This window comes from Paramormyrops kingsleyae, chromosome 14, assembly GCF_048594095.1.
Source record: "Paramormyrops kingsleyae isolate MSU_618 chromosome 14, PKINGS_0.4, whole genome shotgun sequence".
In the NCBI taxonomy this organism is placed as follows: Eukaryota; Metazoa; Chordata; class Actinopteri; order Osteoglossiformes; family Mormyridae; genus Paramormyrops; species Paramormyrops kingsleyae.
The window spans coordinates 10,983,208-10,994,976 of record NC_132810.1 but is presented as its reverse complement, the minus strand read 5'-3'; the positions used below and the strand labels follow the sequence as shown (position 1 = coordinate 10,994,976).

The 11,769-nt window shown below is 40.3% G+C and overlaps 1 protein-coding gene across 1 annotated transcript; it reads right to left on the bottom strand.

The window, feature by feature from the left end:
- Positions 1 to 10,722: 10,722 nt before the first annotated feature.
- rps29 (ribosomal protein S29) lies at positions 10,723 to 11,761 on the bottom strand. Its single transcript, XM_023828353.1, has 3 exons — positions 11,619 to 11,761; positions 11,061 to 11,160; positions 10,723 to 10,811 (listed from the first exon to the last, which is right to left on the bottom strand). Exons 1-3 carry the CDS (start codon positions 11,678 to 11,680, stop codon positions 10,803 to 10,805), a joined length of 171 nt encoding a protein of 56 aa, XP_023684121.1. The 5' UTR covers positions 11,681 to 11,761; the 3' UTR covers positions 10,723 to 10,802.
- Between the last annotated feature and the right edge of the window lie 8 nt (positions 11,762 to 11,769).

Sequence of the window (11,769 nt, the reverse complement as noted above, 5' to 3'; positions counted from 1 at the left end):
CTTCAGTCTCATGTACGTGACCAAGGCAGGTCATCCTGGATCGGTCCACTTATCAGGAGAAACAGTGCAGAGATGTAAAATGGGCCAGCACAGCATCCCATCAGGAGCTGTAGGGAGGGAAACAAGGCCCGCGGACACTCTAGGAATTGCTTAGCTGATGGTGTTATCAAAAGTAAGCTAGGCTTACAGTCCCACAGTTCATTTACTGTTCCCTTCACACTGCCATAGCAACTCCAGATCTACACTGTGGTGTAATGGCAGGACCATGGCTCACGTTCACGCCAGTGGCTTTCTGGCTATCTGTCTGCATCCTTAATCAGCCCACTACATGGTCATCAGTAGGAGCAGCAACATGGAATGGAATTCTGGGCCGTGTCCAACAGTAAAACAGCCAGTAATCAAGCAGCATGAAATGGAAAATCTACAAATCGACAAACATCATGAAATGGGGGGAGGGATCCAATACAATCAAAAGGAACACCCAATATTTAAACAACTCAAAACAGAGAAAAATTAATGAATAAATAGTATCAAACAGTATAACAAACCCCAGAGAAACCAGATGAAAAAGAAAAACATCCGACAGCTAAAATTCCATTAGTTACACAGCATCAGTAAAATAATGGTTAAAATAATCCAGAAATCGACACCTAGGGTGCCTGGTAGAGGGCAGACTATAGTCATGTGGTTGTTCAATGACGAAATTATGCATTTGCCCGTGATGTACAATAAAGCTAACACAGAAAGTGACAACGCGACTACTCCCATAGTGAAATCATCTCAAGACCACAGACCAGGATTGTTTCTCTCCCCTTGATGTAATCCTTTGAATCAGTAGATATGAACAATGCTTTTATGAACAATTAATTGAATTTACCAAACAGCATCATGCTGAATCATATCTGCCTTTTTCATTAGAACAATTATATACAGTAGGACATACACAAAGAACAGATTACGTTTTCAAAATTGCTCTCACAATTAATTTCAGCAAATGTGGTTTAAGACCCTTATCAGTTCACTTTTGTTTTATATCAAATACCTTGAGATATTTATTAAAAATACCAAGCAATACTGACAGGATATTTTGAATATACTGTACCTTTACGTGTGCATACTACTGTAGATAACTACAGATACTGTTACAGATTCCATAATCTCATATTTACTTTATGACAGTTATCTATTTCATATATTAAACTGAAGATTATGATTATTGATTATATATATATATATATATTCTATGTATCATTTGATATATTCTTAAATATCATTTTGAAATATATATATATATCATTTTATAATACTTATTATCTCCATTTTAATATTTGAGATAGATGACTGTCACATAGGTATATTTTTCTGTAAATCTCCTGAATGTCATGCCTATTCACTGGCTAGTGAAATGCCCCCCCCCCCTCCCCAAGCTCAGATCCTCCCTCATTCCCTACCAGCCTGCTTGAAACCTTTGTGTGAAAATCTTCATCACATCTCTTCAAATATTTATTACACTGTTTGATCCCATCCGTTTATAAAAATCTCCAATTCTCACAGAAACATATAATCTCTAAATCTCTCACACTCTGATATCTCCTACAGCAACAAAGGGCTTGCAGACATGAACATTCTGTCCTTGCGATGAGACAGTACACAAGACCTTTCTCTCTCTAAATTAGGCCCTTGAACTCCATTACCACTTACTGGTTGGTGAATGAGGTGAACTTCAATATAAATCATGCTGATTGGATGCTCATTTGAAGGCAACATTTCACTTACTGAGAAGAGCAGAGATTAAAAAACAGACAGAATTAAAATGGAAATGTGTGCCTCATCCACAATAAAGGTGAGAAAGATGCTGTTTGATTTTACATAAGGAGAAGACAGCCCAGATAGGGGCAAAATGGAATCTCTGCTTGGACTATCGCTCACTAAAAGTGCCAACCATGAAACCGACAGACTGCATGTAATAAGCAGCGAACAATAAGCTATCACTTCATAGACGGGGCACCATGAAATCTGTAATCGATTGGCTCTTGTGAACTGGCATTATTTTGATGGAACTGTGGTTTGTTACATACCAAAACTGCTGTAAGCCAAGCAACAGGTTCTCAAAACCAGAATGCAAAGTATTTTGAAGCCAAATAATAAGAAGGTCTTAAAAAGATGTTCCTGCCTAAAACGGCTCCTTAAGGCCAAAGAAAAGGGGCTCAAAAGACCTATTGCTGGTAATGGGAAGCACAGGACGCTGTAACATCCAAAATGGGGCCAGAGTTAGGAGCGAGGATAGTTTTTGCAAAAAACACAACACATCAGCACATCAGTCTGCATTAGTGGGATGCACTTGTAGGAGATGTCAATCTGCAAATCATAATGAACCATAACTGCATGTATGACATTACAGTTAAATATCCATGACTGAAACACACAGGCTCAGAATCTCCCCTTTACTCCACCATACGACAGCATGAGATACATGACACATCCAGCCACCGCTCTGTTATTTTGTCTTGGCTTAGCCTCCAGCTCCAAAATGTGTCCTAGATGGTACAAACCCCTGTAACAGCAGCCACATTGGCAAAATACCTGCAGCTGAAATGAACATAGAACCAAAAGCAAATTGAAAGTTCATCCCCTTGCACATCCATCAATACTCTGGACTCAATAATTCCTAAATTCCACTGAAAAACAAAAAAAAAAAAAATCCCTAAATTAAACTGGCCAAGATCCAGAAAAACTGGAGATTCCTGGGTCCAGCTGCTTCAAGCATAAGAGATTATTTTCTGGCAAACGAACTCCTATAGATACCAAAATCACTCCAATCAGACAGACAGCAAAACTCTTGGTTGAAAGTTAAACATTTACAATATAACAAAAATCAAACCTGCTTTTCGTAGCATCAGTGCTCTCAGCAGCACTTTACCATACTAGTCCCATTAAGCTTTTGGTTTTGTTCGATTTGTCTTATTTTTAAGTCAATCCACATTAATTGCGCATATGGCCACATAAAACTATTCTGGTGACTGTTGTTCTGCTCTGTGCGGCTCACGCTGTGAGATGAGTTTGGGATGCGCTTGTCCTGAGGGGATGTGAGGGGAGTACGGTGGATCGGTCACCAAGACGCTTTGCAAAGGCTGCACATATTGCACTTTGATAATTGGGAATGAATTGAAAAAGAAATGTCACTAATGCTACATTTATTTCCCTTCAGAGAATAAAATACATATGACACATCCATCGCCATGGCATGGCAAACAAGAATGGATGTTATGCTAAGATCCAATTCCTTCCATTTTTGTGGCTCGTCCATTAGTTATGGTGTCATCTGGCTGGAGATGTTGAGTTAGTGTGAATTTGAATAGGTGATACACAGTTATACACAGCATTGTTTTCTCACAATGCCCTAAATCATCATTGCTGCACTGTATTTACTGCAATTTAGGCTGCACATATATGTTTCCAGATCTTGGTACTTTGAAGCAGGGGCGGAACTAAAGTTGTGGGATTAGAGCTCAATACCTCAGGGTGACATTTGGGGAAAAAAAAACATCCAACTTGCTGGAGGCTCAGGATATTCATGTATCTAACTTTTACAAACACATTTAGGGGAAATTATTTAAATCCATCTATGGGGGGTGCACCCAGATAGTTAGCAGGATTAAGCTTTAAAGTTGTGCTCAAACAGAGAAACCGGGGGCATGTTGGGGGTGTCTCTACTGGCTCTGGCACATTTAAGTGCGATCTGCGTTTAAAGCGAGTTGTTCTTGGTTGTCTTATTAGAACCTCTGTTTATATTTTTTGAACAGCTAAAAAAAAATTAAATGGGTTTATCCAGTAAGGCTAAAAAACGAATATAACTCAGCTTTTCACATTAATGCATTTTAACTGGGTCCAATTTTTCATGCTATCACCGGCTCCCGGGGGTGTTTTTGAAGAGATTCAGGACTCAAGATTCAAGATTCATTATTGTCTGCTGCTCCATATCCATGTGTACATCTGGGATTAAATATGGCTTCCCTGAGTGTCACGCTGCTACATTTACTAAGTGATATTTTTACATACTGTCAGCCCACATCCTACACGATTTTTAATAGTGCAGTTTAAAATATATATATTATATATAATATTATATATAATATATATACTAATATATATAATAAAAACTGCTGTACTGTTTTTGCATAGACTTTGCATTGTATAGATACAGCTTTGTAATCTAGGCATGATTTAAAGTACACGACAGGTTGGGAATAAGTGTATATGCAAAGTAAATAGGCACTTTTATATAAGGGTTGTAAATGTAGGCAATTTCGGAGTATTGCAGTGGGCTGTGGAACCAAGTGACTGCGTTAGATGCAGGAGAACTGTACATACATTTACCAGAATGTACACAATGAACAATATACACCATGTACCAGATACTGAATAAAATGTCCAGAAAAGGGGTATAAAGACCTTTATGTAAACTGGATGTACACAGAATTTAAAGTGCAGACCAAATATTTTTCTGATGCAGAACAGGTTTTGTTTAATAGTGCCCATGTGCAGCAAGTTCAGCACGAGGTCAAGAGACAAAGGATGTAACTGCTGCTTGATTTTTGTTGTAACGATCCCGAATGTGAAGATTAATTTATTCTTCAGTATTTAGCCAATAGTACAGAAGGTCGGATGTGTCATTTGTTTGGTTTCCATGGTGGTCAGAGCCTCAAACCCTTGACATGATGGTGTAGTTGAACACAGCAGTGAGATCCAACTCAAGTAGCCTAAAGGAGAGGAAGGAAAATTAGGATCCTATATTCTCTGCACCTCCTTGGTTTGTTTACATTCATATTTAATTCATTTTGGTGGTTCTCTTAAACAGAGTGCAGGCAGGGGTGCCAGTGGCCATTATGGCAAAGTATAGTTTACAAACAAACAGCAGAGCCGTAACATCGCCACTGTTCTGTTAGGTAGCTGGCCTAGTTTAGATCTTCCCAATTCCTTAGAATGGAATGCATCTATATTTCTATGGAAATGGGGAGGGCACTGGCAAAGCAAATTCCCTTACAAAACGCTGGGTGACAGACAGACGTCGTGGCCCCTTTAATCGCTCCATTGCCATTGGTGATTTTAGCAGCGAGAGTCCCGCCCCCCTGTCGCTCGATCCCATCTGCTGCACGTGGACTCCTGCTAGCATCCCTCTGATTCCCCCCTGGCTCCGCCCCCCTACCTTTCACACCCCTGCCTGTGCTCTGAGTCTGGCTTCCGCTGTGACTGGGGAAAGGCTTCCAAATAGCATTGGGTATTTAATTAGCCATGGTTTAGCTGACAGCCTTATCCAGAGGGCCTGTTAGCATTCAGATGTTTGCTATCTGCTACCCATGCGCTGACTTTGGGGCGTTTTTATGACAACCGGCACAGCAGCAGCTCTAAATCTGAAATAGAATCCTCATGTGCACCCAGGATACAACTGGCAAGAGTTTTTCCCCAATACCCAATAACATGTGTGTCTCCTCATGAAAGAGGTGAATATTAATTATAGTTGCTGAGAGAGTCAACGAGAGGATCATGTCAGACATCAACATTTCTCTGGAGCTGCTCTTTACCACACCAGCAAACCCATTACAGAAATGCAAATCAATTCTGAGAGTTCTGCTGTTGATGTCCAGGTAATCTGTAATCAGCACATGAAAATCTAATTCATGCAGTGCCCGTGGTTATTATGGGTCTGTACCCGGCAGGGGTGCAACAGAATGTTAAGATTGGGGTGAGGTGAGGGGGTGGCTGCAAACTGATGAAGTCCGGGCTGGGTTTCTCCTTTCATTTCAAGGATACTGATGAATGGCACCTCACTGTGAATGAACAGAGTAAACAGGATAGCAGGTAGGCCCTTGGCATGTTGCCATGCCAACGGAGAAGAAATATATTTTCATTTCATTTGCCGCGCATAAATAGCGGGAGGAGATGTGGGGTTATAGAGACTGTGCTTTGTGAGCCTCTGACAATTTAATAGCCACTGCAGAAGCTGCTCGCATTGCCCGCATTGCCCGTGTTGCCCCCTGCACACCCAGGCTCTAAAGGGACAGCGACCAGCTGCTCATCTCCACAGCACGACGCTGCTTTTGGGAAACCCTGATCGTACATTCAAGCTTGAAAATCATAATGATAAACTAGGACTGTATGCAAGACACAAGACTATTCTGATAGCAGCATCACAGGAGAACTGACGCCCTCTCGCATTGTGCGATCGAGCGACACGTGAAATGTCCTGGGGAGGGAAGGGGGTAAACAGCCATTTGTCCAGAAAAATATTCCCGATAAAACTTTCATCCAGGCAAAACATAGTATTTTTGTTAGAGGTCTGGTAGGTTTAAGAGTCGATGTCACAGACTGTCACGGTAAAGTTTGCACCACAGGCTATAATCAAGGCTTGACACCCAATCTACACCCACAGTCTGGCTTACAAGATGGGCCACAAGCCTGACGAGCATCAGCAAAGATGTTTCATTTTGCTTCCGATGTTTCAGGGCGGAAAAGCCAAGAGGGAATGGTGACCAGAACGGTGGACGGTGGAACGGTGACCAGCTGACATATTTTTATGTTATTTGACATTTTTAAAGAGTCCCAACTAAATTAAATGCTGTCCAGCACATTTCCTGTGGTGGGAATCAACACTAAACGGGGTGCATTTCACGTCATCGACGTCTGTCAGGGACACAGACAGGGGTACCATCTGCAGTGCAGGAGAGCAGGATTTCAATAACACTATAGGCCTGCCCCAGAAGAATGGAAATAATATGTCATTCTGCTACAATATAATTAATTTTTTTAATTGGAGGGATTAATCTCATCCTCTCATTGTCTTTACCTTTTCATGGCACCAGTCATTCATGGGAAAGAGTCACCTGTGGCGGCTCAGTGGCTCAGTGCGTAACACTGAGACTTCACACCTTCCAAGTCTGTGCTGCACCCTAGGCTGTCATTGCAAAAAAAATGCTTGTTGGGTGAATTCGTGACTGATGAGCCTTTAAGGTTTACAAGAGCACCCTCAGTCCATGGGTGTACCCTGGCTTACCCTTCAAACCATGGTAGCCATATACTTAAAGCTGATTTTAACAAGTGACGGATGTTCACTGGATTATTACGGACAGCTGTGACAATCAATAACCAGTTAGATTTGTGACTAAAATGACTTGGGCTCAAATCCTAGGATGTCTGGAAGTAGAAACCAGCAAACAAGTTAGCTAACTTTAGTTGTAATTATATATATATATGCATGTACAGAGATTAAACTCTCAAGATATATAATTTGAATGTAACTACTACTTAACTTTTATTTTATTAATTATCCAAAATGTAGTGGTTATTTGAAATAGTGGTACTTACTGAAGTGTTTTTCAACATTTAGGTATTCTAGTGGAAGGCCTACACGACAAATACTGTAGTCTGTTTTGCCATGGCATTTGCAACACATTAATCTATGTGACAGCATTTGTCCATAAAATGCCTGCTGGGCGGACTGTTGCATGACAATTAGGTGTGTGTCACAGTTTAAATACTTCTCTATGTCTATGAATACATAATTTCAATTGGTTTAACCACATTTCAGACATCATCATAGTACAATATATATGACAGATTTTTTTCATAATGACATGTCACAGCAGTAACTGAAGCCATTTCCTTCTCATGCTTCGTTCATACCCTTCACATCAAACGTCACGTAGCGTTTATAGAGACGCTAAGCTGTGAGAAGAGACCCTGTGTGGTTTTTTTCAGTGTAACTTTTCTGCCATCTGCTGGCTGAGGTGTGAGGTTACACCAAATTGCTTTTCCCCGACAGACACTGGGTTTTATATCTTTTTTATTGCAGTAATTTAGAGAAAACAATGCTAGAGATCAGCTGACATATCTTTAGCCATATTGCTGTAAACAAGAAGAGTGTGCGTGCGTGTGTGTTGCTAGACTATGTTGATAAACATACTTTGAAATGATTGCCGAACAACTGTGAAATTAGATCAAACTCTTCTGTTGTTGGTGCCAGCCTATTGTGATGGGATTTTTATTTTTTTTTAATCATTCTTTGAATGAAAATTCGTTAGAGAAAGGAGCACAACAGAACATTCCCTAGAATGTTGTTGTTTCTTGTGTCCAGTGCTTCAAGAGTAGCCCTTGAAGAGCAGTTGTACAATTATTCAGAACTAATGATCTGTTTACATTTTAGCCCCGAAGACTAAGCCTCATTATCTGCAGAGAATAAATGATCTTGAAACAGCCGCTGTTCCAAATTGCCATGTACACTTCCTCCCCTTCTGCACTAATGGCTCCAGCCTAAAACAGGGGTCGTTCTAAGCAGCCAATATCTGTAAATCATCCATTTCCTTCTCTGTGATGGAACATGCACACAGCAGACCATTAGATGCTGAATATGCCATTTAGACCCAGCTGATGTATCACCTTGAACTGTAAATAATTGGTGACAGCTGGTCTCATTGTGGGTGAAAAAGTGACCAGTTTTCCAAATTGTTCTTAAGCAGAGAAAATATCTGTATCCGAGGCTATAAATGGTGAGCATTATTGCACTGACCTCTCATAGTATGAAGCATTTAAGCTTGTGGGAGTTTTACTTACACAAAAATGTTCTGAGGGCAGAAAGAAAAATGATTGACTGAGGGATAACCAATCAGATTGTAGAGGAAGTGGCTCCAAGCAACTAGAGAAGGCAGGATCAAGCCATCTGATTGGTTGGACCCACCTCCTCTATAATCTGATTGGTTCTGAGATAACCAATCATTTTTCATTCTGCCATCAGAACATTTTTGTGCAAGTAAAACTCCCATATTTTATCTTAAACAAGCTCACATGTTGAGAGGAACCAAACTTTAGAAAGTACATTGGGAGGAATTTTTAGACTTCCCTAAGGTAGAACAAGTGTCAGAGAATTATTTAACCTAAAATGCTGCTTTTACATAGTTTTATGTAAGTTTTATTTACTTGTACTGTATTTTTGTTTTGTTATTAATTTTTTTTTATTTAGTTATTATTGGCCTCTGGTCCCGTTGGCGAGGTCACTTTCTTGGGATTCGCACATCTTTCCTCAGGTGGTCACGAGCCCGGCTGAGGACAGTTGTTCATCTGTCTTCAGAGGGCTTGTTTGTTCATTCGTTTATTTGTCTATCGTTAATGACATTGAAAACTGTACTAACTTTAAAAAGTGCTATTTTTATTGTTAAAGAGTTGATTCTTTTAATCCTGTTTGCTGTTGAAAAAGTATTTCGCCGTGTACAGTACCATAAGCAAAGGTCCGATGTTGGCCACTTATTAAGTTATTGGTATAAGGGGAGGGTTTTGTGTTGTTCATTGTTTTCTTTTGGAAAGAATAGTGACAAGAGACCTTAACCCTAGACATGCTGTACGTGTGTCGTTCTAACTTTTATTACACAGAACAAACCCTCAAGTAGGCAGGAGACTGGGTCTTCATCTTATGCTCCATAAACAGGCATAATGCAGAAAATATTTAGCCAGTCAACCCAAGTATAGAATTTTGCCAAAAATGATTTACCAGCCTCAGATACAGGTATTTTCTCTGCTTAAGAACAATTTGGAAAACTGGTCACTTTTTCACCCACAAAAATACAAGTATACAAAGACCCCGCAAAAAATAACCTGCTACCCCCCCCCTTTCTCAGCCCACTCCTATATCATGGGAGAGGTGCTGAAATATTTGGTCAACCATGCTGGTATGACCTATTCTGTGGACTCCTAAATTCATACAGCACAGACCAGTAAAACAGCGCAACACACCTACTGAACAAGGCTGTAACACAACCACCTCCTGAATGGGATGCTGTCTTCATTATCAGCTAAAGGGTGGGTATGGTACAGCCATCTTTGGGGTAGAAACAAGTCTAGTTCTCCCACAGTGACTTCATTGCAAACAACTCACCCCAACCTGTTTAAGATTTTTATGATTTGAGGGATTTTTCCCTTAAGCTCAATTGACATGGAGCCACAAATGTGATCAAAGATCATCACATTGCAAGCTTTTAGCATAAGGCCCTCACTTCTAAAACTCAACTGTTAAGACAGCAGGGTTTGGGAGTGCTGGCAATTTTCTAACCTTCCCATCCTCTGAGGTTCATAAATCATCCACCATGGATTAAAATTCTTAGAACAGTAATTTCAGTGTCTTGAATTGATCAATGCTAAGCAGTAAACCTTAGCAATTCACTGGCATTGGCAAAATTACAGCATTTCAGGAACTTTAGGTTGAAAGAAAAGACTGCCTTAAGCGCCAGTAAAGACAGGAGTTTTATGATGGAACAGTGTGTTTGAATGGGAATAAGCTTTATAACGTCCCAATTTAGACTTTCATTTTCCCCCCATATTGTAGTACTGCTGCCTATTAGAGTATGTAGATTATGACCAAATAATTTGTAACAAGGGACAAAATCCTTAACGAATGCAAGGAAAATACTCAGGTATTGTGGGTGAGCTAATAGACAACTTGTATTACCAGCAATCACAATGGCTTGAATACATAATTGCTGGGAATGAGATCAATGGCCTGGATGTGTTTCTATGTCATACTTGAGACACAACCCAAACACAGATGTTCCATGTTTATGTGGCAATATGCACCCAAATCAAACCAAACCAAACTCCCATAAATATCTTCACACCACTGCATTATGTACTCAATTTGGTTCACTGTGACATTGTTTCAATACAACCAGACAAAAAAAATATGGAATGACATCACATTTTATTAACAACAGTTTAAGCCATCTTCAGCTGACTGTGTCTTTACTGCAAGTCCTGGACAATCAATCAAGCTGTAAAATAAAGAGGTATATTAGGCTACTGAGACCATCACATTGTCATCCACGGTTAAGTACTTCTAACTTCACACATAGCCTCAATTCTAGACAGAGTAGTGCAGACATTAGGAGAACAGTCTGAAGATGTAATTTCACAGCATCTACAATCATTCGTGTCAAAATCATGCCTGCACCATCTAGTCATTTCAGCTTAATGTAAATCATATTAAAAGTGCAAGTCTATGCGTAATAAAGGGTGCTTACCTTGACAAAGCCGATGTCACTGGCGTACTGTCGGAAACATTGGCGGCACATGTTCAGTCCGTATTTACGAATCAAGCCGTGTCGGTTTGAGCATACCCGACTACAAAGACAAAAAGGTAAAAAAAATTAATAAATAAATTGCACAGTTTAGTTCCCGTCATCCAAATTACTAGATCATTCTAGCTTCGTCTTTAATTTAAATTACCCCTGACCAATATGGCTGAACAGCAGACAGCAAACAGCAGCTTAACACGGAAAATGCCGAAGTTTGATAATATGGACAAAGACCAACGTCAAACGTTAAAAACCCGCATGTAAAACAAACGTTGTCCGTTATGTGTACGATACTGAAATTGTTCTATTCGTTTCATACCGCACTTTCAGATGAGGCACGTTTTCAAAAAAAATGTTAGACAAGCGCGAGCCGCCATATTAGGTGCACGTTCCCACGTCCCACGCGCACCTACAAAACTAGAGAAAACATCGCTCTCCAACAGTTTTATTCTTTCCAGGCTACTAGAACACCAAGTCGCACTAAACACGAAAAGAATAACGAACCAGGCTCTGGATCCCTGGCCGAATTTTCGGGGGTGACTCCAGTAGAGCTGCTGGTGACCCATCTCGTCTCTTTGCGTTCAGGCGTCAGAAAGGAAGAGTACAATTCGCGCATGCGTAGTTAAAGTCCGTCCCAGGCGGTCAAAAAAGTTAC

Excerpts from the sequence above, each read along its gene's own strand:
- rps29 (XM_023828353.1), bottom strand. The coding sequence starts at position 11,680 with ATGGGTCACCAGCAGCTCTACTGGAGTCACCCCCGAAAATTCGGCCAG. Across the intron at positions 11,161-11,618 it reads GGCCAGGGATCCAGAGCCTG|TCGGGTATGCTCAAACCGAC; the intron begins GTTCGTTATTCT and ends TTGTCTTTGTAG.